This window comes from Periophthalmus magnuspinnatus, chromosome 14 (assembly GCF_009829125.3).
Source record: "Periophthalmus magnuspinnatus isolate fPerMag1 chromosome 14, fPerMag1.2.pri, whole genome shotgun sequence".
Classification (NCBI taxonomy): Eukaryota; Metazoa; Chordata; class Actinopteri; order Gobiiformes; family Gobiidae; genus Periophthalmus; species Periophthalmus magnuspinnatus.
The window spans coordinates 10892674-10918868 of NC_047139.1; the positions used below are offsets into that span (position 1 = coordinate 10892674).

A 26195-nucleotide genomic window follows, 5' to 3' on the forward strand; every position below is an offset into this window, starting at 1 on the left:
TGCTAAATTATATTGTAATTAAATATATCCCAATAGTTTAGATGTACATGTAGTTAACTTGTAGTATAGGTATAATAGATCAAATGGATAACCTGTTAACTGAAAAATATACAATGCACTCACAGTTAAAATGCTTAGATTATGCCTATTTAGCATTAAAAAGATAAAAGCTGCCACCCTATACCATATGTAATTTATGTATTTAAATTAGTTATATTGAATAACGTATAGGTCTGTCTACAGCCTTAAATGTTAAAGTATTGTCTTTCTGAATGGTGAAGGATGCTTAGAATAATGAGGTGCCCCCCCTGGGAAGACCCTTCAGAGGTCACCCAAGGTCACTGCTCACCCTGGAGTCAGAGCAGAGGGTCAGTTTACACAAATCTCTCTGGTATTTGGACAATCACAAGCATCTAAAATGTTCTTAATCAATATAGACTTCCTCTATTAGCTGCACAGATATTTGTTTAGAACGATGTTTGAAATAGTCACAAAAAAGTGCATTTAAAGCAGCTTCACAACACATAAAACTCTATTATCATTTTACAGTATACTATGTATTATTCCCCATAATCATTTTATATTGTTTGCTGGACATTTCAGTCAATGTCTGATGTTCAAATCTAATTCATTCATTCATACAGTTGTGATTACCTTCCAAGCTTGCACACCCAAAATAACATGCAACTGAACCGGGAACTTAAATTGACTCCTGTTATAATTTTGTTTATATTAATCATATACAGCACTGAAATAATCTTGCAACCTCAGTTTTGCCCAAATAGATGATCTCTTACAGCATAAGATAACAGTATCTTATGCTGTTATTGCGCAATGTGAATGTTGTATGAGTGATGGTGCTTGGAGTGGCCAATGGCCACAAGTGCAGATTTGTGGCCATGTGTCTGTCAACCAGCCCTTGGGCAGGTGTGGCCAGAGTTAAGCTTATTGCCACCAGTGTAGAAAGTCTTTAATGTTTGTTTAACGACCAACAATAGTGTTTTGAAAATATTGTCGAGCTTATAAGCACAATAAACTGGCTACATAAGGGCAGTCATGCAGTGACAGAGGACAACTCTAATACCTAATGTTACCACTTTTACGCTCATAGTGTTAATGTATTACATAATACTGCAAAAGCACAATAAACAGGACTTTCATTGACACAGACAAAACAGATTCCACTGCAGTGACTTCATTAAAGCGGTGTAACACTTGTCACTAAGGCTAACGCTACAGCTGTTGTGTGATGTGCTATTTCTCACTGGAGCTAAAATAACTGTATGTCGTCCTACAGACTCAGAGCTGACACTATGGAGTCTCCGATTACAATTCAACCATTCATCAGCTTTCACATTTCAAAACCAAGTGAGTAAAACATATTTGAACAAGTGCAAAATGGAAAATTCACTTGAACATAATTTGTCAATGACAATTTTGTGAATGATATGATACTGTTTTATTTATCTTTAGGTTTACTGTATTTATGAGAACCTCTTTCTAAGTAATTTCCCTAATGGATCAATTCAATTTTGGTGTAATTCTAAGGACGAGAATAACTAAGTAATAGTCTGAGTTACTCTCCTTAAACTGTTGTTAATATAATTTTTAATGTTATCATTGTGTGAAACTTTTGTGACCTCATTTATTATAAGGATAGATATTAACCTAATTGATTCTGAAGGAAATGTAATTTATATTTCAATACCTTTTGCATGTTGAAACTTTTTGAACATTTTATCTTGGTTTAAGAATAGGCCTTTTCAGGATAATGCGAGGGCTGCATGTTAAATAAGTGATTAACAAATTGTTATTAGGCTTAATGTCAAAGAGTCAAGGAACATAGTGTGCCATAAAACAAAAACAAAACAAAAGATAGAAAATTTGGGGGAAAAAAAAAAAAGTAGTGTAGTTATAGTTAGAAATTACAGTTTAATTTGTGTTATTTGGGGAACTCATGGACCGTTATTTTATTATTTTTAATCGATCCATGGTGGACACTGACAGGAGTGGAGATAGTTGTCGCTAGGAGTTGTGGGAAATTGAGTTTGTGGGCTCGAGGTGTGGCTTCGCGGAGTTTTCTGGCGCCTTATCAAATCACTGTCCATTTTTATGAGAACATTCCTGCCTGCCTTTATTCGAACGGCTGCGGAAAAACAAGGCCATATTTACGTTTCTGCGCGGACAAATCAGCCCGCTTTCCCGTGACACCCCCACGGAAAACCCCCGCGCCCGTTTATCCGACTTTTTTCCGCTAGTTCCCGGTTTGTTGTTTTCTCTTTTTTGATCAAATTTTTTGCTTGGACCAGTGACGTCTTCTGGTTCCGCCTACTCTTTCGTTTGAACGCTGTGATTGGCTGCTTCCGGGGAATTCACCTCTGTGATTGGCCCAAATCCACGTCTATCACAGCTCCATTTGTGACTCATGTGGGAGTTCCCAGAGTAGACTCGGCGATGGAAGGGAGTCGCTTTTTGCTCAAGCGGAATGAAGGTAGGAAAGAATTAAACCTTTATTCCGTTATCTAATTTATTATCGCTAATGTCTAAGGATTAACCAACCGTTTACCTAATAATAACGTAATCGGATTTGTGACATGAAGCGATACGTGACGTTATGCTCTAAAATTCACTTAAAACTATCAATTTTTCATATCTCTTGAAACTGGAACGCACTGTTAGCTAGCTACTCATTTTGACTTTGGAAAATCTACTTGAACATGTGTTTTCAGACGTTTCTAAGATGTAATAACACGTTTATAATTGCTGTATAAACTCTGTATTTGGACGTTTTTCCCGAGATGCTACTTGTGGAATAGCAGACGTTGTTCTAGTGCTCCGTTGTGCAACACGTATACTGTATTTTTACGATGTTTTTGACCCTGAAAAACCGTCTTAATGTTATATTCCAAACTGTTTTCGTCATCTGTCCTGGCGTTTAGCTCTTCTTCAGTTGGTCCACATTTAGACGATTCCCATCCGTCTCTGTTGCCATGGAGACCGGCCCAGCCCGCTCCATCCATCCTCGTCTCCTCTCCTCCCCTCTGTCTCCTCCTGCTTTTTCTCTGCTCTATATTTATAGTGTGGCCCTGGTTGATTACTGGTTTACCTTAGCCCTGGTTATAGACCTGTTTTAGTCCTGGTCCAGTCTTGTTTTTTCTCTGGTTTAGTCCTCTTTAGAACCATTTCCTGTCTGGGTTGTTGGTTTATCCTGCTTTAAATACAGGTTTGTTCCGGTTTAGAGCTTGTTCATTCCTCATGTGGACACTGATTAGACTCTTAGTTCTTCCTGGGTTCATCCAGGGTTATGATCTAGGTTTAGTCCAATTAGGGCTGGGTAATACGGCAATAAAAATCAAATCATCATCTGATCCCTGTGACAATATGCTATTTGTTGTAATCGTCACATTGTGATTCACACATTTTCTGCTGAATCCAGGTCTATGCTCAAACCCAATTTTTCTTAACCCACTCCTAGTTAGCTTTTGTAATTATCTGAGTGAATTACAGGTGGCTTCAACTAATCACAGTGAAGTGTGAACACTCCTAAGAAGCAGAAGACCTCATTTACCTCTTGAAGGCAGTATTGTTGTGATAACATTTAAATTGTGATCTGGCCCCTAGGAAATTATCATAATATTTTCTTGGAATAGCACCCTCCCCTAAATGTTTTAAACTCAACTTTGTCCAGGTTTATCTCTGTTAGACCTGCTTAAGTCCTGATATAGTTAGTCCTGGTTTAACCCGGGCCGGCCTGGCTTAACTCTGATATACTGGTTCAGTCCCAGGTTGCTCTTAATTCACACCTGATTTAGTTCTGGTTAAGACCCTTTTTTCACCTGGTTTATAAAAACATTGCCTCTAGATATCTCTATGGTGCATACAACAATTACTGCAGCTCTTTTTCTCCTTCTTTCTCTCTCTCCTTTGTCCTGTCTTTATTTATAGTGTAGTAGCCTATATTTGCTTCTTCTTTGGGCTAAACGGGGCCGGCTGCTCTCAGACCCTGCTGGAGAAATATCACACACAGACGTTGGGTCATGCATTAATCAGACACTCCTCTGGTACACTGGACTAAACAGGGCATGGGCTTAGTTTGTTTCTGTAAAGTATGTAAGATAATTTAGTTCATCATTTTATTCCATCTACAGAGCTCAGTTGTATGCACTAGAGGTGGCGATATTGTCCAAAAAGTGAATATCTTGGTTAAGTATTTTGTAAAAAGTGACTGTAAAATGAACCACAATGAACCTAATGTTTTTTGGTTGTTTTTTTGTTTTTTTTGGAAGATTACACAAGTTATAGATCTTTTTGCAGTTTTGTTTGCACTTTTTATTTAAAGTTCAATGACAACCAATATAGACTACTCAGTATTATAATTTTGCATAGCAGAAGAAAAATTTCCTAGCCAATATATCACCCACTTCTACATGAAACGTATTTTTACACATCCCTGTTTGTGTCAGAGTTGTGAAAGGTGACTGCTATATATGAATTAACTATTCAAAAACAAAATATTTATTTCAGTGGTCTGAAGTCCTCAAAATGGTGACTGTAAAACTGAAACCCAGGAATAGCCCCATCAGATTAAATTGAGGTCGTATTATATCCTGAAAAGGGTGAGTATTTTAGAGGCCTGTCTTTGGTCAAATGTGTGTGTCATTATTGGTTTCTTTATGGGATTATCTGGTTTTTCACATTGATTGACAAGGCGTTAAAATGCAGCCTGGAGGCAGCTTAGACTCATGTTACTGTGGTCTGTCAGAACAGGTCAGGAGGGGTCAAATGTAACAATGATGATGGGATTCAGTAAAACTCTTTGTTTGTTGTTATTTATAAAGGTGTTTTTCCGGTTGCATCAACTACTTGTTAGATACATTTATTTATTGTCAAAATTGATGATACAGTAAACCTATTAAAAAAAAAGAAACATTGCAATGCTGTGTAGTTGAAAGGGGCGTGTTTAACAGTGGCTGCTGCACTGATTGGACCACCTTTAGATCCTGATACAATACCAAATTAAGTCTACATTAGGACTAAACTGGGCTCAAATGCTGTGTTTTATTACGTGTTATTGCATTGTTAGAGGTGCCCTTTGAATGTGGGGCACTGTATCAGCTCAGTTGCATCTTCTCCGTGTCTGAGATCTACTGAATCTTCTTGAACGCAGCACCAACCCACTTCTTCTTGAAAGTAGGCCATGCTGCCACGGCTCCATGCTCCTCTGTGCTCAGACTGGGCCAAAGCTAACAATGAAGAATCACATCTACTACACCTACTCTACCACACACACTTGAAGGTGTATTGTGTAATTTTCTGGAGGTGGCATCTCAGCTGCATAATTACTGATACTTGGAACATTCTCCAGGAAGATAGATGAGTTTTATGCTATTCTGTGGGAAATTATAGCTAAAAGAACATTTACATCCTACAGGCTAAATAAGACAGGTTTGTGGAGATGCAAGCTTCCTCACAATGCTGATGTGTGTTTTTATGTTTTTCAGGCCAGCTAGGACTAATGGGGAATGAATGCTTGTAAATGCATTCATTATGACCCAAAAATATAAAAGATAAGAAAGATAAGCGCTGTGTCTGTATACCAAATAAGAAAACTACTTTTTACCATTGCAACCCCCATCTTAACTGTACAGAAGATGTCAGAATTCACAAAGAACAGAGAGTGAAATAGTAGTGAAAAGTAATTGTTGTAAATGGCATTAGGGTAGGACATGTGAAACCATAAACTGCCAAAGTGATGCTGTATTAGATTTGGAAACACTCCCCTTGGATCAGGATGTGCAAAGGGATATTTTTAATTTAATATTACTTCTGTTGCTATCGGAAACGCAGGTTAGATTTGTCTTCAGGCTTCCAGCTGTTATGCAGTCGGAGTAAAGTTTCCAAGAGTTTTAAAAAGTAGTGCCATCCTTCCAGGAGTGAGTTGCATATAGCTTTAATGTAATGGACATATGGACATGAATAAGGTGAAAGCATTGCAATTTGATTTGTGATTTATATTTTTGTATAAGGATTCAGATTCATTCACGTTTGGGAAAAGTAGAATATGCTAAACTAATACAAGAATCAGTCACATGCATTTGAGAACATGTTTGAAGAGGCCTATGCTAAACTTTAGTGTTGGCAGGTTTTTTACATAAAATGCAATTTTGCTGTTTTTTTCATAATTATAATTTCTAATTGCAATTTTGATTTGAATGTGATTGATCTTGCTCTAATTGTGTTTTACTTAGGCTCAAATATTCCACCATTATTATTATTAAGAATGATTTAGGCTTAGTAACTACTTAATAAGGGCTTAAGGTGAGGATTTAGGTTGAGGGTATGGATGAATTCCTAATAATAAACACTAATTAAAGTGTAGGTATTGCTGTTTTTACTGGGTGCCTTTGCATTTCAGATTTAAGCTTGTATTTGTGACCCTTTTGTGCATGTTTCTCAGGTCTCTGAAGCTGTGGACAGTGAGTAGCAGAGGAGCATGGCGGCAGGTGAGACGATCAATAATGTAAATATTGCTATGTTTGTTTGGGGCTGTTTCTGTGAAGGTCAAAGCTCCATCTGCATCTGGTTGCTCATAGACACTCCCCACAATCACTGCATTAACATACCACACAATCTGATAATGTAGTACATTTCTCAGAAACGTGTTGGGATTTAAAATTTTCAAACATTCCTTATTTTGGTAATAACATCTTTTTAGATTTCTGATAATGCTCCTGAAATGTAGTGTGTAGTTTTGACTGATGTTGCCACCCATCTCTAAAACAAGTAATTTGCATTACAGAAATGTTATCATCAGCTTATAGAAAAAAAAAAAAAATTATAATTGAAGCAGTCCTTTTATCCTTATATCATGGTCTGAGTAGATATCTTTGGTTTGTATTGTAATTAGTTTTAGTGTTACAGAACTCTCTGCCTGATGCGTGGTTGGTTGATTTCTTGCAGCGTTCCTGGACGACCGGGACGCTCACTCCATTCTGAAGCGTTTCCCTCGAGCCAACGCGTTTCTGGAGGAGCTGCGACAGGGAAACTTGGAGCGCGAGTGTGTAGAGGAGAGCTGCAGCTTTGAGGAGGCCAATGAGGTTTTTGAAAACAAGGAGAAGACTGTGAGTGTTCAGAGACATGGCTGAAATATTGTTGTGATTAGTACTAATAACAAAGAGTGGGACAGGATCTAAATTCAGTGAGGCGATACAAAACACAAGATTGCAGATTTAAAAATAATAGACAAATCAATTTATTTGTACATTGCATGCAAGCCAAAGTATTATTATGGCAGTCTCCCTACACCATAAAAGTTACATAGCACACCTTTAATTTTTAAATGATACTCTTTGTTGTAGAATAAATTGAAGTAGCCAGAGAGACAACACAGCAGTGCAATTTTTCTATCACTCCTGATCTTGTACTTTCAGATGGAGTTCTGGAAGACGCGCAGCCTGTACACGGTGAGTAGTGGGGAGCGCTCTGAACGCGCGGACACAGTCTACATGGTCATCCCTCTGCTGGGAGTGGCTCTCCTCATCATCATCGGCCTGTTTCTGCTCTGGAGGTGTCAGCTCCAGAAGGCCACGCGACGCCGCCCCGCCTACCCCCACAACCGCTACCTGTCGTCGGGTCGCTCCTCCCGCAGCCTCCCCAGGATCCTGGTGCACCGCGACCACCTGCACGAGACTGAATCTACCCTACCAACACGAGGCAGTAATTCCAGTGGTGTTGTAATAGCTCAAACTACAAACAACAGCCATAGGACTTCGTTCAGCCAATCAAGTCGGCTGTACGTTCAGGATGCATCCGTTTCTGTGGCGTCGCGTTTGTCCGGAGCCACGCCTCCTCCGTCGTATGAGGAAGTGACTGGACATGTAGAGAGCAGCGGGGACGAAAACTCAGCACCGTCTTACAACGACCCTCCTCCGAAATATGAAGAAATCATCAAGGAAAAGTGAAACTAAACCCAGATTTGGATGCTTTGGAAACAGTGTGGATTTCTCAGTTGACGCTTGGATGTCTTTTGGGACTCACCACCAAAATATGGGAGAAGTCAAGTTTTGGTGAGGATTGAGGACTGAAACATGCTTTTACTGTGTTTGTTTTTGCCACACAGTACTTGGTGAAGCTGTGCTAGTTATCGCTGATGTAGTGGTGATTTTGGATTCAACAACGAACCTCCAAAAACACAAGAATATTGTCAAGGAACAGTGACAGTGACGCGATACACAATTCTAGCTTAGGCGTTATACAGGTGTTGGTGAGCTTTTGAAAATGTGTGCTTTGAACTGCCTCTTAAAACAATGCCAAAACTCAAAACAGGATTATCAAGAAACAGTAAAGCTATAGCAGCATTTAGTTGCTGTCTGAATGTGTGTGTTGAAACTCTAGCTGTTATCGTAACAAGTTGCTGTTTACAATGAGGTCACATGACAACTTGTTGGCCAAAAATCAGGAAGATTGGATTTGAACGGCAAGCTCCAAAATGGCTTCTTGATGGATTTGTGTAACGTACATACATACAAATGAGAAAGAATAGGAGCCTTCACATCACCTTAATGCAGACGATATATAGGTGACACAACTTTTTAAATGGGACTGAAAACTACAAGTCATCTGTAACCAAAGTCTTCAAACCAATAATTGTAAAGGATTGTTTGGATAATGGAAGAAAATACCCAGAATAATGCATCCACACTCTTTAAATCGCTTGAATCAGAATGTCAATCTTAATTTTGAATAGTTTTGACATAACTAAAATAAGTCCAAACTACTCGGATCAAGGTTATTTTACAGAACTCAATATATTTTAACCGATATTCCTGTTTTGTAGTGATTTACAAAGAGCAAATGGAAATATGCAGCTTTTGCATAACAAACTTTAGCCTTAAAAACTAAATGTCAACGCCAATTTTCCAACATGAACAACCATCACCATCTTTATTGTTTGTGGCCAATGAAAGAAGAGAATACAACAAGATATACAAGACTTTGAAGGATGAAAGGATGCCCCCGTGTGGTCACTGTGGAGATGAAGACCTTTAAACAGGACATTTGAATTGAATTGGGTCACGGTTCGGTTTGTGTTCGCTGCTCTCTGATCGTGGTGCTTGTGGAGTGTTTTTAACGTGTAACAGTGACCGTATTAAGAGTATATGGAGCAATGACTAGGGCTTGTCCACAAAAACACAGGTGGTTTAAGAGTTTGCTTAAATTTAGTCGATCTAGGGGTTATTTTAATGCAATGACTTTCATATATTATCACGCCAATATTATTTTTTACTCAGAAGGCTGTGAGATGGAGGGAGCCTCAACATTTTCATAGTTACTCACATGTGTATGAGACAAAGAGCATCTCCATGTTTATAAATTGTAAGTTTGATAGAGAAGAGTTAGCAATAGCAAAACATGCAAGTTGGATTGACATTGAACTAGTGGGATCTCAGGTCTTGGAAATGTTGCCCATAACAGTTACAGGAATTATGGCAAAAAAAATGTGTATTTCCTTATAGTGATGATTGGCCCTGCTCTCAATTTTCAATTATATTTTTCTTTTAAAAAATTAAATAAATGGTTTTCAATATTGCGTTCATTAACATAAACCAGACAGACGTTTACTCAGTGCCATTTAACACAAAAATAGTCAAATTTACTCCTCGAATGTCTGCTCCAAACCGCATGCTTTTACAGAGAGAGAATTGGCTATAGAGCTCACGGTTAAAAAGACCCAAGCTGATCATTTGCAATTCAAAAACAATTCGGTCTTGATTTGATTAAAACCCTATTACCCAGTTGACTTTATTTCTTGATTTGGAGTATGCATAAAATGCGTTAGAAGTATATAAACCGCCTGTGCTTATTTGGGCTAGATTGTTCGTTTTTTTAAAGGTATTTTGCTTTATTATATTAATATAATCATAATGAATGCCAAGGCTTGTGTTCACTGTAAATACCGTAAAGGCTGACTCACTTTTAGTTGATTAAGAAATTATTGATTTGCTAAATTTAAAATGTTGGAACTAATCACCACCAGCTGCATTTCACTTGAGCGTGTTTTCTTTTAATCTTTTGCCTTTTTCAACTAATGCGTTTACTTCCAACTACAGCATGATCTTTTATTATTAATTTCTGTTTGTGCTTATTTCACATTTTGGTTAAGATTGTTTTATTTCGTCTTTGGTTAGTCCTTGTTCAGTTCAGATTTTTAAACCTTTATGGAGCTCAGCAGTGCTCACCCACTTCTGGTTACAGTTATAAAATTATGATCCCAATAGTAGATTTTGAATACTAAAAATGTAAAGGCACAATGATGGCTATTATATTTGATTAATTGAAAGTACTGCAAAAATAATTTATAACTTTGTGGTTTATAAAGTGTCATATGCATTTTAAATAAAGTAATTTTTCTAGTCATGAGTTACCTCAATTGGCCTTCATCAAAATAATGAGAAAACCAAACCAGCGCTGGTTTCTATTCCTGGTTCATTCTTAAATTAGACCAGTTTTAGTTTGTACAGTTTAAATCCTGGCTTAGTCCTGCATTAATCCTGGGTCAGTTTAGTCCAGGTTTAGTTCTAGTTTTATTGCTTGTTTATAGTTTAGTTCAGGCTTTATCAAAACATAAGTTAATTACCCTCAAGGGTGACTTTATAAGTTAACATAATATCTACTAAACATTCCAACTGACAAAAAATAAGACTACAAAATTAGCTCAGTCACTGCCAAATGTTCAACCAAGCCACTTATTCATTTTTGTTTTACATTTTCAAAGTTTACATTGAACTACAGTGCACTTCAGTCAGCTTTCCATTAGTGGCCTATATCTAGTGTTAATATTCTTTTTATATTATTTACATATTCATATATTTTATGTTTAACTTTACAGCAAAAGAAAGTGACCACCAACTTCCACAATGTTTACTGTAATCATGTATTGCAACAAAGTTTGCATTGTCTTTTTTATGCACTTTTTCAATTATTTGCCAAAAATCCTGTTGATGGCTTTGTAGGTTTGTATTTTGGTATTGGTGATGTGATGCAAACTAGTTTTAATTTCGTTTGGGTTAAATCCTGGATACACCTAACTCAGATCCTGAGTTCTTAGTCCTGGTTTTGTTATCTTAATCTCAAGTTTTTAGTCTTGAAATATTACAAATTGAGGTAAAGATACATAACATAACTTTCAATATAATGCAATCACATATTTGACAGATGCATATATAGAACTGAACACTATATATGTATCTACTTTGTTTAAAGCCACAGTATGTAACTTTTTCCCAAATAATGGACTAAAATAAAAGTCTGTGTTTTCATTTTCACTGTTTATTGCACTGCAAAACTTAGGAAAATGTGTGTTCTTACCTCTGTTTGACCTACAGGAGGCCTCTTCCTGCCTGTTTCCATGGAAATGCTGTTCCTTAGGCTATGATTTTCCACAGTATGACATAAAACTTATCTCCATGGGAATGTTCCAAGTTATGGTTACATTTCCTGCTTTCAGAAATTTACATACTGTACCTTTAAATAATGTGAATTCAGAATAGTGCTCTAGTGTTTTTGTCAGTTGCAGATTTACTGTCTTTCTGACTTTAGATACAGTTTATTTTCATTATCCCAGCTGCAGATAATTTTATAATACCATCACAAAGACAACAAGATAAATAATTTAGTTCTGATGAGTAAACACATTTAAATCCATCAACACTATACCCAAATAAAGAACTATTCAGCTCTTTTTACTCACGAAGGTAGCACTGTACACGTGATATTGAGAAGCTGTATTCATTTTTGTTCATATGTTAATACAGGTGTAACTACATAAGTGTGAGTGTGTTTTGTAAATTTTTTATTTAAATGTGTGAGACTTGGCTTTATAATGTCTTCCTGTTTTTTTCCTCTGAGCAATTCTGCTTTTCTTAAAGTCCAAAATGTATTAAGTACTATCAGTAAATATCAATAAAGGGCACTATACAGTTGATGTTTGATATCAGAAATGCCTCTTTGTGATTTATTTCTGGTAGAATGTTACGGATATTAGGTTGTAATGAGGTAGATTATATAAGTTGAATAGTTGAGTATAAAGCTATTATTTTGATTCCTCTAGCCACTTCAACTAAAGCTACATTTACATTTGTCCTTGTTTGGCTTTAGTTTGAGCTCAAATCAATTTATATATATATATATATATATATATATATATATATATATATATATATATATATATATATATATATATATATATATATATATATATATATATATATATATATATATATATATATATATATATATATATATATATATTTTTTTTTTTTTTTTGTAAAGTGCAGAATCACAACAGCAGTTGCCTCACTGGCCTTCATAAAATTGTTGATTTAACCAACAGTCATTGATCAATAAAAGACAAGCAGATTAACCAACATCAGGAAACAAGCAAATAGATAACTGACCCTTCTTCTCTGTAAAGAAAAATACCAAAACCCTGGGAAAAAGTGGCACCTAAAAGAGAAACACAGTGAAGAAGGGATCCACTCCAATGCACAGACAGGCTGTAGATGTGTCCAGAGCTTATGCACATCCATTAGCAAAAGAGTTCAAGAACCAGGGCTCATCCCGCCAGGTATTGGGATCCAGGTCCACAGAACAAGATCAGGGCATAGTAGGGGGCATGTAAGGTCCAGTCTATGTTTCATGTTAGGCATCTGAAACAGCAGGGCTTGTGAACAGCAATAAACACACTGGAGATTAACTTTATGATAGTTCAGACCTGATGGACTTGACTTGGCCCAGTTCCAGTCCTGATTTAGTCCTAGTCCAGGTTAAACTCCGTTTGATTCCAGTTTGGTCCCAGTTTGTTTTTTTGTTGTTGTTTTTTTGTACAAATGTGAGGGCAGCCTAATTAAATGTGTTAGGCTCATGACTTGTTTAATTTCAAACATTTCTGTTAAAAGATGACTGAACTGCTTTTGTCTTCGGCTTTTACTTTGACATGACTCTACCGGAAGCCCGAGTCATTTTATTTCCGGTGCTAACTTTTAACATTGTTTTCTCAAAATCAGGTCAGTTTGCGAGTTTATTACTGTGTCATTACTTTTACTCACCAAACCTTTAAATAATCCATGATTTAGAATAGTTTTTTTTTACATTAGTGCTCAATCCGTGGGTCAAATGTGAAGTTTGACCTGAGTTTAGCCACCTGTTGCTAAGAGTTAGCCTCCGAGCTACATTTCCATAGAAACTTAACTGACAGCAGTCGTGACCGATGAGTTATAATATAATCTTAAACGCCGTTACACTTTGTCTGATTATAAACTTGACTTTGTGACTGTAGGACTTAAAGTGGATGTTATAATTTTGGATTAGAAATGACCTGATTTCATGCATATGTTATACATTCCCATTCTAAATTCTATAGAAATTAACTCTAGTTAAGTTATGCATCACTGTACAAATAGTGCAGTACATTAAAGGATGCAACTTGGGGTTATTGTTTTGCTTGGAATGTTCCAATGTAAACTTGTCTATCTACATGGAGACAAGCGTGGTTACAGGTCTGTGGAGAGGTGACCCTGCTCACAGTAACAATGCATGTTTTTCAAGGAATGCAACAGCACATGTAACTGAGCTAATGCAAGATGGACAGAAAAAAGTGCATTCACATTTCAATAAATTCAAATGTGTTACGTCTGTGTTGCTTTACCGTCTTCAGTTGGTCTTAATGGACTACAAATGAGACTTAAAACAAAAGTTTATATATTTGTGAGTAAGGTTAATGTAATCAATAAATCAGTTTGATGAATCTGCGTAAATTCTAAGTATAAGTTTATACTCATTGTACATACATCATTGTTTGCTTAAATTTATCTTGGCACAGGAAGGATGTTTCCCATGGACAGGTCTCTGGTCTCAGGGCGAGATCCAGCTTTTATGGAGTGCATCAGTACAACCATGAGAGTCCCGGACCGGCTGAGCGTGGGACTGGATCAGGACCAGAATGTGAACCAGACTGAGGCCCCTCCGGTTTACAGCATGCAAGTCCCTGACAGACTCACCTACGCAGGTAACAACAAGTATCACAATAAGTATCACGCCATCCAAGACAACTATAAGGGGCTTTAAATTTGAATATTACTTACACTGCATTTACTCTAGAAGGATGATATACAATGTGTCTAACAAAAATAAAAATGTTATGTTAGAAAATTGGTAGACGAAGTCAGTATATTGTAGCTTTAAGTTCTATCAAACCTGATTAATTACCTTTTTAAAGAATTAAAAATACTTTTAGCTCAAACAGATTATGTTAACCTTTGTGCCATTTTGTAGCTCAGGTATAAAAAAACTAAACTGTTTTCTAGTATAAGCAGGTAAAGCAGTAAGAACTATTTAATATATGTAACACTATACATCCCTCTATGTGTCATCAGAAGCTGCAGACTTGAGTCCCAGACCTCAGTTTCGTACAAAGTCCAAGGTCCCGGCCCTGGAAGTGTGTGTGGAGAGCCCCCTAGAGTCGCCCCAGAGAGACTCACAGCAGGTAAACCCAACTCACAAAGTCCAGATCTGTCTGCGTGGAGGGTGGGTGTTCTCTTGATTTGAGCTATTGGTTTACTTATAGGTTGCATTCTGTGTAAATGTTTTGTCTCTTCTGTTTTTTGACAGAATCCCATCCGGCGTACAATGAGTGACCAGAGCTTTGTGAGGAGCCCCCCAGAGACCCCCTCACACAATAGGGCTCTGGTCTTGCCCCAGCAGCAGTCCTCCTCGTGAGTAATACTGAACAATGTCAAATTACCATTCAATATCCCAGATGTTTTCTTTTAGTATGCTGTTTTGTTTTTACTTCTTGTTTTTGGTTTACATTTATCTGTAAGCTTTAGCATATACCGGGTATTCCATGAAGCAAGATTAAGTTAAATTTTGGTTTATTTGGGCAATCCAATCTCATCAAATCCTCAGTTCTCAGGCTTCAGCTACAAATCTGGTCGAGACCAGGATAACTGTAACTATTAGCTTTAACTCGAAGAATGTTTAAAGAAACACTTAAGTCAAGTTTCAGCACGTGTGTTAAACCACTTGTCTCTGTCTGAATACGGATTAAAAAGGATTTTATTTACGTGCTGCCTAAAATGTATGATGACCAGCTAGCGATAATTTTTTCGATTAGGTTTTTACAATGCATTTACATGAATGCATTTGTATAAATATATGCTGACTGAAGGCTTCCAGAGCATAATTAAGACATAAGTGTATTATTTTGTTTATTTTTTCCCATTTTTACTTGAATAAGGCTGCCATCTTTGAAAAAAATAAAATAATGCACTTATAGAAAGCTCTTTGGCTCAGCTCATTTTTTGTCACTATCCAAATAAAGTTTGATTCGATAAAAGGTCTTTTGGCATGAGTTTCACAGTCTGTACAGTCCATCAACCATGATAAAATTAGTCAACAATTAATTCAGCATTCTGATAAATCTGATTAATCGTTGCCGTCCTAGTGTCATAAATAGCTTAAAATCGTGGTATTCCCTTTCACAGTAACAAGAATAATACGTGTTACTGTGACATCCCTTGTATTAGGCCTACGTTACCCACTTGGTTAAACTTTCCTTTCTCCAATTTTAGTCGTCATCCCGTCCATCGCCCCCCTGTGTTGCCCCAGCCCCCTCCTGTTGTGGCCCCAGACCCCCCTCTCACCCCCCTCTCTGCTCGCTCCATTATGCAGATGGGTCTACAGGCCTCACAGCGTCTCCTACAGGTCATCAACAGCAAGTACAGGTCTGCATTTAAATGGATGCATGGCTCACGTTCCACTTTTCAAGATGTAAATAGTGTGATGTTCCCTAAAAATTACTAAGTTGTAATAATGTGTTTGTATTTTTCTAACTGAAAACTTGTTTTTTGTGTGATTTCTTTTTGCTTTGCCACTCGCTAAATATTGTACAGAATTCTGCTATAACATTTATGCCTTGGCTGTATTGCTTGCTTGATTTAACACTGCCCTCGTGTGGTGATAATTAGAATACAGTTGAACAATTCAAGAACAAATATCAGTTGCAGTTTGTTAAAATAGTGCTTTTATTTTTATTTATTTGTTTCTTTACTCATGTATTCATTCAGTTCACAGTGCACATTTTAAAGTTCAGGTGTTTGAAAAAAGAGGATATGAAATGTTAAGAGAATACAAGAGATCTAAACTACTGGGAGATTACATAGGACAAAATATTACTTAAATCGTTGCAGACTTATCCATCTACTAATTGAAAGTCCTGGCTATTCAAATTGTCATTATTTGACAATTTGATACCCTACTTTACTACTGCCACATAATGTTATATCCTGTTTTTTGGTTGGCCATTTGTTCCTCACTAAACTAACTTCCTTCATTGCTTCACGCTTGCTAAGCATTTATTGCTTGATACTAGGAATTGCTGAGTTAAAGTGACAGAAGTTGACGTATTCTGCGTCTGTTTTTGGCGTGAAGGTTTATGAGAGAAGAGTTTCCTCCTCCTCCTCTTCCTCAGACTGTGCTCAGACCAGAGACCGTCCCAGGACAGGGTCAGGTGGAGCGCAGCAGCAGAAGGTACAGAACAGAAAAAACTCGGAGAGAAACATCACAACACCCTGTTGTTTAAGTGACACCTTTGGGAAGGTGAAATGACTAGTGATAATGTCTGTGGTTTTTGTAGTGGGATAAAATATAGTGGAATAATGGGCCTTGTTTTTTTGTTTTAAAGAACAAATGTTAAGCTTTATATGTTTATAAAATGCTCTTGTCTTTGCTTTAGCATCTTGTGGTTCACAACTTAAAATAATGACCATGTATTAAACTAGACACTATTTTCCATCCTTGGTGCGTATCATACTGGAATCTGGTGTAGGGTTCCATCTACTGGCAGAAGAGGGAATTGCCATCGAGAAAAAAAAAGTTGGTTAATAATGAACATAGACCAGCAGGTTAATGTAAGCACCATAGAGTGTATATGTAAATGGACATAGCTACCACGTTCTACATACAAAGTGATCATGCGCTTCCGGCTCCATCGACTCTGGTCCTGATGCACTTTGCTTTAGAAAATTGTCGCCCTTCTCTCTCTGTAACTGCTGCTGTCAGGCTCATCATTTTGATCTTAAAATGTTTGTATTGACTCGCTCTGCGTGATCCTGGTATTTATATTTTGCTCTTCTGTTCGTAAATTAAAATATGAACATTAATAAGAGACAAATTAGCTGCTTTCTTTCCCCGAGAACACTTCCATAAGCATTAGCAACAGGTTTGATTGACAGCGTTGCTATGTGCCCACCCCCTGCTAAACCAGCGTTGTGGGGAGAAGGGGCGTTACCTTCCACAGCTTCGCGCCAGATTGGCTCTTTGGTTACTTTGATACTCGTGGTCAGAATTCCAAATATGTAGCCTGGCTCCAAATTTGCCGGTAGCCACTAGCCTCGCTGAGCTTCATTTGACTGCAGTCGAATGTTATGGGTGACGTCACACTTAGTTCACTTCTTTATAGCCTGTGGTAAACACACAGTTAATGAATGCGATTTGATGAAAGAGGCCCCGAATCACAATGATTTATGCACTTAAAGTTCAGTTGACAGATTAATATATGTAATATATTATGACTTGGTTTGGTGGGGTAGTACCTGTGGTAAATATTTAGCATCATTTTACATCAGTTAAGTGGCAGCTTGTGAAGAAAAGTAGAAAACAAAAAGTACAAAAATACTTGAAGAAACGGTGAGCTCTAAAACAGAATCCCTCTCTCTGTCATCAACACAGAAAATGCAGTGACAATTTACGCACAAGGAAAGCATTTTTCTGACAGTTTAAACATTGTTTATTAAAATAAATGTGCTCATCATCATTTATTTTTATTTGTGAAATCATAACTATTGTGTAATTTAGACAAGTTTTGTTGTGGTTGCTATGTAACAGTTATGGACTTACCTCTATGACTTACCTCTCATGATATCAGCTGCCCAGGTCCAAACAGAAGTAAAATTATAACCTTCACCAAAATGACAAAACTAGAAAAGATTAGGCAAGATTTTTTATTCAAATTTTTAAATATAATCATTTTAACTATGTTTTAGAGAAGTGAATAGTCTAACCTGCCATATGCAGTTTAAAAACTGTGACAATCTGCAATATCGCAATCTTAGGAAATTTCAAAGTATGTTTCTCATTTAGGATCGTAGCATTATCAAATTTTATAATGTGAAACTCATCAATGAACTATTTTCTGTTTGTTTGTGTTGCGTTTAGGGCTGGAGAGACCTGGAGCGCCGAGGATGAGGGAGGAGCAGTGGTGGAGCTGATTGTGCTTCGACGACAGGTGTGAATGTAGCAAGAGACCACACAAACACCTCACAGTGAAATAAAATATAATGTATATCACTACCACCTAATACTGAAATATTCATACCTATAATTTGATTCAGCAGTTTGTAAAATCAAAGGAACATTGCCTTAAAGTATTTAGCCGGAAAGATGGTGCAGTTCAGTTACAGACGTGTCCTCCACTGCGTGATGTGTCATTATTGGGTTTAGTGTCTTTGCAAAAACAAGAAAAGGGATGTCATTCACTGGGGCGGAAATGCTGTTGTGCACAAAGTCTATTCTGTTGAATTCAGCTGTTATAAACCAGTGATTTCCATTTTTATTTATGGAGGGTCCAGGGTCAGTTGCATGGTCATTTTTGAACGTCTCGACCTAAAAAGTGACAGGTGGATCAAACCAACTGCGATGAAATGTGAACTCTCTGAATAAGAAGTTAGCTTTAGTTTCCCTTTACCAGCAAAATAAAGGTACTAAGTGATTAAGAGATAAAATTAAAATCATGATGGACTCTAGGAAAATTGTCATGAGGCCCTCTGTAACTGTTTGTATTTCCAGGTGCTGAAGATGAGTCGTCGTCTGGCTTCATTGGAGCGTCATAACAGCGAACGGCGGAACACAGAGTTTGTTTTGTTTTGTCTGCTGGGCTCGGCCTGCCTGCTCAACGCGTGGCTCTGGATAAGAAGATAACAACAACATAGATAGGTTTTAATAAAATAGACAGTTTAAAAATGATTTAATATGTAGTTATGGTATTAAAATAAAGCTGTTACAGAGCCGAGGGGTGGTGACAAAACGTGTGCTTAAAGTTACATTGTAAAATAAGGAACAAATCTACATAAATTTAAGTTGTTTTATTACAGCAGATAATCTATACTGATTTTTTTTAATAATTACATTCTCCCTTTGTTGCTGTGGCAGAGCGATTAGCCTTTCTCCTGCCTCTCAGTTAGGAGGTAGTGGGTTAGACTCCTGATGTCTCGAGTGGAGTGTACATGTTCCCGTGTTACTGTGGCAGAGTGGTTAGCCTTTGTCCTGCCTCTCAGTGAAGAGGTTGTGGGTTAGACTCCTGATCTGTCTGGGTGGTGTGTGCGCTAGAACTGTCTACTGAAAATGTTCAAAATAAGTGCATGCATTATGAAGTATGTCACTTAGATTTAAACACACACTACAATTTAAAAGTTTGATTTTTGCTGACTGATTTATATTTTAGACACTGCCATGAGACGACTGAATATTTAAGTGATGTTTGTCTGTTAAGTTAGTGCCATTTCTGATTTATTTTAAAAAACATATATATATATATACATATATTGTAAAGTAAGATTGTCCTTTATTTTAACAATAAAGATGTTACAAAAATGTGATTCACTGGATTAAGTATTAAGTTCATGTTATATGTTGGTCAAATGTGGGAAGTGTAGCTAAATTTGTAGAGTACCATGCATCAAAATAATACAACTAAAGTGAAAGTAGCAGCATGAAGTAGTGGTTCAACAAATAACTCAAGAGTACATTAATGCAACATCTCATTTATAATTTTAAGTTATTGGAATTGGGAGAATGAATACTGCACAAAATGTATTATTCAAAAAGAAATAGTGTACTTAAGTAAATGTGGTCTAAGTACTATTACAGTGTAAGAGTCACTTTAAAGTGAATTATCCAAGAGGTTTTGTTGAAGAGAAGATGGAGAAACTGAGGAGGTTACTGGTCCTGCTGCTGCGGTAAAGATGGGGTGGGGTTATGATTGAGAAGAGAGTGGTGCATTTATGAGTTTCTATGAATTTCTGTAGTCCAATGACACAAACATTGAATATTTAGAAAGCCTCATTATTTTATTTAACATAAGAATTAAATTCATCCTAAATTAACTCAATAATAAACATTCAGAGACTAGTATTTGGAAACTTTACCACAAAACAAATGATATATCACAGGGAGTTTACAATAGGTGTTAAAATATTAAGAGATGATTGTGATTGTACAGCAAAAATATTACAAAATAAGCAGCAAATAGTGAAATTACAAGTTTTACACATTTTACAATTTGTTTAAACATTGTTCTTTCTAAAAACACACAATAAAATAAAATACAAGTGGAACTGTTGTTTCTCTGACATTTTCACCTACATTCAAAATGATTAGCTTGAAATGCTAACAGCGCTAAAATTAATGGAACAAACATTGGCTTTTATAGTAGTAAGACTTAATAGGAACGATACTGTCGCTTTGAGGCACTTAAAAATAGGTTTGCAATTTAAACGTCAGTGGTATATTTGGCAAAAAAAATAATTAATACAAGTTATTTTTATTTTCATTTATATATGTATTATGTATTTGTTTTATTTAAAAGGTTTTAAATGTTTTGCAAATAGTAACACTTATGGTAATTTTGCAAACATGTAAAAGGTAAATTCAAAATTCAGCTAACTTCTTGCTAGTTGCTGCATAGTTAACAGATATGTTAGCAGAGTTAGTGACAAATACCTATTTTATTAGCTGCTATACTGAAGTGGTTATTGATTACTAATGACAAAACGAACCGAACAACTCAAATATTGACCACCAGTAACACTTATTGTAAAAAATATCTGAAGTTTAGTTAGCAAAAACTATTATTAGCCTGGTTGCTAACTCTTAACAACTGACCTGTTTCATAACTGTTACACCGTCTAATAACCCAATAAAATGAAATATTGTGTAAATAAAATACTACGTGTATGACAAATGACCTGGCTAAACTGAACAGATGTAGGTAAAAAAGGCTTCAAAAGAATTGCTGGAGAATTAGCTGTTAACAGTAAGAATCCCCAAAATCATGTTTTCAAAAATAAAAAAGCAGGGCCAAGTGAACAGACAGGAGAGTTGTTGTTTGTGCTTATAGTAAAAAGGTCCCAGGTTCAATTCCCGTGTAGATCACATAAGATGTTTCTGTGTTGATTTTGCATGTTCTTTAAGTTTCTGAGCAGTTTCCTCCGAGTTGCAGAATTTTCAGAGAGAAACAAGCAACTAAGTCTTTTTAAAACAGCCAAAAATGTATAAATAACCTCTATTATTATCATTATCATTATTATTATAAAGTACCTCTCAGGAACAAGCCCAATAGACCACAGCCCACAACTTCCAAAAGCCCAAAGTTGCTATAAAGAAGCAGACTTGGCAACTAAAATACTCCAAATTCACCATCAACGAAAATCATGCACAGAAGGCAAATCCTCCAGTTAGATTCTGCCAAGCAAAATCCTAAATCAAGACCTCAGAAGCATATAAGGATTGGTTAATCACAAATTTACGATGATATTCTGAACTTGCTCCTAATTGTGTGCATAAAATGGACTCAGACGTGTTTGTCCAAAAGGCCCTTTGTCAAAAATCAGTTCAACACAAAACAAAAAAAACAATACTTTGTGCTTTTCACCCATTACTTTCGATTACAACCTGTATCCATTTCAGTACATTCCATTTGCCAAAGAGTGTTTCAACTGTACTTTGACTCAACATCACAGTGCGTCCTAGTGTTTGTATGAAGGAAGAAGGAAGAAAATGGCTTTGGTCATTCAGGACGTTTTTGGTTTAACTTTAAAGGCCCTATAGTGAGCATTATTCTAACTTTGAACACCTTTGTATTTCCTGTAGAGAACTTAAAGTAATGAATGTTTGCATCTCGCAGATACCTCAAAGTCTTGCACAATGAAGCAGTTTGGTAGTTAAAGCTGGGGTACCTTGTTTTCAAACTGTGAGCTAACTTGTCCCTCGCTCTCACAAACCACTTGACCAGTAATCACACAAACTCATTTTCAGGAGTGTGCACAACTTTACAACAGTCTTGGAGGTGGACCACCATGGGGCTGGGTGATTTTCCCTGAAAATAAAATAATCTATTTCTATAATAATAATATAATAATCTATTTTTTTCCCCTCTCCACCAAAAATCTTCAAACTACCGAAAATTGTCACACAAAAAAATATGTACAGTTGTTTTCATTTAAGTTGTAGTGCAGTAAACAGTAAGCTCATTACATTTAAGCTCATCTTGGTTAATGTGATTATTTTGAATGTTATATTACTACATTTTGAGATGCAATCCTACGTAACCCATCGTCATCATCATCTCCACTCTAATACAAGTTGTGCCTTTTCTGGAAACATGCTCTTCTTTGCACTTTCTCCTGCTGTTTCCGTTTGCAATGCAAAGCTACAGAAGGAACCCCAGCTTTAAAAAAGTTGAATTAACCAAAGATACAGGATTAATGAAATGTAAAGGTGTGCTACTCAACTTTACTTAACTTTAACAGCACCTCCATTTCTTCAGAAGTTAATGCTTTGCCTGGAATTCTCCATAGTATGGCATTAAACATCTCTATCTGTATCTTGTGTTTAATTAGGAATCAGCATTTTTACTGGGCAAAAAAAACGAAAAACATGTGTTCTTAGTGTGAGCAGGGTGACTTCTCCACAGATCTGACATGTAACTTCACTTGAACTTTGTCACGGATACAAAAAAAAAACAAAAAAAAAAAAACATCAAGAGTAAATGTATCCATTATATAAGGCCCTAACTATGTAATAACTGGATAAATGTGGTCCTATACCGCCTCTTGGTGGGAGAATGTTGTTTTCAGACTTTTCAAACTTTTGTATAAGATGGTCTGTATATGATTTTTAAGACTTTTGTTAAAAAAAAAAAAGATGATAATTCCCAAAACAAAATTGGTGCCCAGTGCCCAGAGTAATTTGTAATACTGAAAATAACAATTACATTTTCGTATCGATCCTGGATGTAAATAAACCATCTTCATATAAAAGATTAGTAGTAGAAGTGTAAAAGACACAAGTGCTACGAAAACAAATATTTACAAAAATTGTGGTGTGAAATCATGTGTTTGGAAAGAAATTATCAAATGTTTTGGAAATATGAAGTTGAAGTGTTTAGTTGTAGTTACAGCTGCACTATGCATGTTTTCTGATGAGAGGTCCACCACCTGCTTTCCTCCTTTGGGATGTTATTGCTTTGTTTTTTATTGCTCAAAAATGCCTTGAAAAATCTGCATTCCTCTTACTGTGAGTGAACTCGCCAGATGTGACTGCGTGGCCTCATAGCACTGCCTGTTTGTCTGCACCGATAGAACTTAAATATAACATTAAATATAACATTCAAGGCAAAGCAATAATATCACCATGGAGACAAGCTTCCAACAATTAAACTGCAAACTCTCTACCAGAAAAGTTACACCGTGCAGCTTTAACCCACGGTAAATGCACAAATTGAGAAATACAGTCGTCTTGTTTTAGGAAGCAGGTTTAGCCTAAAGTAGCAGTTTCCAGAGTTATCTTAAACTCAGGGTTAGTCAAATTGTAAACATCACTTCTTTTTCACCATAAACTATTTGAAACTTTGTTCTTGGGCCGTGTGCCGAAAACAATGACTGAAACTTCAAGTAAAACACTGTACCCACTGAACAGTGGGATAATAAACTTTTGGTAAAAAAAAAAAAAAAAAAAATTAAAGTCCTGACCAAACCTAGTTCAAGATCTGGAGATCTGGTCCCAGGTCAAAATGCATAATTCCCCATGGGTATCAAAAGACAATACCTCAGCTAAGCTTCTGACCCTGAAGACTTATTGATAATTTGCAGTTTGTCATCAACATTCCCTGGGGAGGTGATGCTAACTGGAGGCACTGTTCTATCTGGAGCTGTTACTCAAGTTACACTTTAATCTGATCTTTGTTTTGACACAATCTGACCAGAAAGAACTGACTTAGTTGGTACTACAACAGGTGAGCTGATTTGTTCTGTAAAACAAGGCCCTCGCAAATATCATTACAGTCAAAGGCTAGCTAGCATTAGCCTGCAGTTTTTCACAAACTGACCTTTGGAATTGAAAATCACACAACAAAACATAAAACCTTGAGTGTTTGTATTGATCCAAGGTTTCTTAGAATTTTTTTTTTTTAAAGTCAGGTTGTGTTTGCCAATTGTGCATTGTGTCACCTGGTAACTGCTGAACATTCCTCCATAGACATGCATACACCCCCCACCACCACACCAGCGTGACATCACTGCAAAGTGTCAATAACAAAAGTTTTAAATACATGGTGCTAATATTAGTGGAGGGAAATGTAGACATTGAGTAGAAATTGTAGTATAATTAACTACATAACCTGTTGCCAAAATCCCAGCCTAATGCAGGAATGCTCCTCTGTTGGTCCAAACATCTTCATGAAAATTAGTGCATTTCAATTGAGTGTCACAAATCCTTCACCTGGAAATTCGGTTAAAATGATTTATACTAGAATAAGAACGTGTCCCCGGTGTTGACTTATTTGGCAAATTGCTTATTTATCGGCTTCTTCTTGTATTGTGACTTCTTCCATCTATTCATGTTGATTGAACATAAAATGTTTAAACTTTCCAGGCAAGTTTTGAAGGATCTAGTGGATAATGAGGAAGTGCTTAAATATAATATGGGAATGACGTCTTCATAACAAAAACAGAAATACAATTTAAAAAATAAAAGATGGAGGCTCAGATGAGTATTTCCACCATGTCGCTGTCAACTTCCTGTTGAGTGGGCGGGGCTTGTGACTGTGTGGGCGTGGTCACAGGAGGCGGAGGGTGAAGGGGGACTCTGCGATCCAACGTGCTGCTGTGGAACACCTCTGAAAGAAAAAACAATAAATTAAGATTAAGGAGCTCAACCAGGACTAAACTGACCAGGACTAAGCAAGGACTAAATCTGGAACAGAAACAGGGACCAACCAGGATTAAAACACGATTTAACCAGGACTGAACCATAGACCATAACACGACTGAACCGGAACTGAACTGAGACCGAACCACGCACTAAACCAAAACTGAATCTGGATTAAACTAGGATTAAATTAAGATCATATATTACTGACAGCATTTCTTTTTTTTATAATGTAGTCTGAAATACCTGTTGCATGTCATTAACATATTTTTTTGTACCTGCGATTCTGTCTGGGATGTAGACTGGACTGGGGCTGGAGAGGCGTGCAGGGAGGGTCATGCTCTGTAGGGCTGAGCTCTGGTAGGTCTGGGGACTGGACAGTACTGGACTCTGTAGACCTGGACTCTGCAGTAGTGCCGGGGTGCTGGACTTGCTCCCGTCTTGCGCCTGGCCCTTGTCCGTCTGGGTGCAGCTGTCCCGACTGCCTGTTTTGGAGTGTCCTGCGGTCATGGGGGTGGAAGGTAGGACCGGGGACGGAGAGGAGGAAATGGATTCTGCTCTGAGGGAGTCTGGTCTGAACTCTGGACCCAACAGCACCCCTACAGGACATGAGCAGAGCTGTCAGGAGAGAGTACCACCATAGACATACAGAGACGCAAAATTATCCATCTCTGCCCATCTCTATAAATCAATCACTTAGCTAGCCGCTGCTACCTGGAGTTAGGTCAAATTGAATGCTAACTTCACATACAAATGAATGGTGAAGCCAGTCTTCATGCTAGAGTATATGGTCACATTTTTATAAAACACTTTTCCACCTTCAACGCACTCAAAGCACTTTACATCAAGGAGCCGCTCACCAATTCACACAAACATTCATACTGTGATATAAAATGTTTATTTCATGATAGTGTCGCGTTAATGTCATATATCTACGTAATATACAAAATTAAATATGGATGATGTTGTGTTAACCTTCTACAATATGAAAGAAATATCCAAAATAAAAATGCATAAACATTGAACCTTATTAATATTTACTAGAGATTGGGTCCACAAACTTGCCATATGAAACTCAACTGACAACAATTATACCTTTGGAGTTGAATAATGGTGCCACTTATTTTTTTGTATGTGGAAAAATATTTAATTTT

General features: G+C 36.9%; 3 protein-coding genes across 7 annotated transcripts in view; 2 read left to right on the forward strand and 1 right to left on the reverse strand.

Moving 5' to 3' along the window:
- Positions 1-2405: 2405 nt before the first annotated feature.
- Positions 2406-8698, forward strand: LOC117381617 (transmembrane gamma-carboxyglutamic acid protein 3). Its single transcript, XM_033978610.2, has 4 exons — positions 2406-2491; positions 6458-6503; positions 6961-7121; positions 7431-8698. Exons 2-4 carry the CDS (start codon positions 6494-6496, stop codon positions 7959-7961), a joined length of 702 nt encoding a protein of 233 aa, XP_033834501.1. The 5' UTR covers positions 2406-2491; positions 6458-6493; the 3' UTR covers positions 7962-8698.
- Positions 8699-12987: 4289 nt separating this feature from the next.
- Positions 12988-19192, forward strand: LOC117381675 (mitochondrial fission factor). Of its 2 annotated transcripts, XM_033978669.2 has the most exons (8): positions 12988-13064; positions 13880-14065; positions 14433-14542; positions 14668-14771; positions 15630-15782; positions 16489-16587; positions 18274-18343; positions 18904-19192. In XM_033978669.2, exons 1-8 carry the CDS (start codon positions 12995-12997, stop codon positions 19033-19035), a joined length of 924 nt encoding a protein of 307 aa, XP_033834560.2. In that variant the 5' UTR covers positions 12988-12994; the 3' UTR covers positions 19036-19192. The 2 variants fall into 2 exon arrangements, with proteins under 2 accessions (XP_033834560.2, XP_055082560.1); XM_055226585.1 differs by lacking the exon at positions 15630-15782.
- Positions 19193-20167: 975 nt separating this feature from the next.
- The window catches only part of amot (angiomotin), a 27335-nt gene continuing 21307 nt past the window's right edge, over positions 20168-26195 (reverse strand). For 3 of the 4 annotated variants that reach the window (XM_055226918.1, XM_055226916.1, XM_055226917.1), the window contains 2 exons: positions 25320-25640; positions 20174-25009 (listed from right to left, as the gene is read on the reverse strand). In XM_055226918.1, coding sequence (XP_055082893.1) covers positions 24876-25009; positions 25320-25640 — 455 coding nt within the window. In that variant the 3' untranslated portion in view covers positions 20174-24875. Of the gene's footprint in view, positions 25010-25319; positions 25641-26195 lie in introns of all 4 variants that reach the window. The other variant, XM_055226915.1, reaches the window with a different exon arrangement.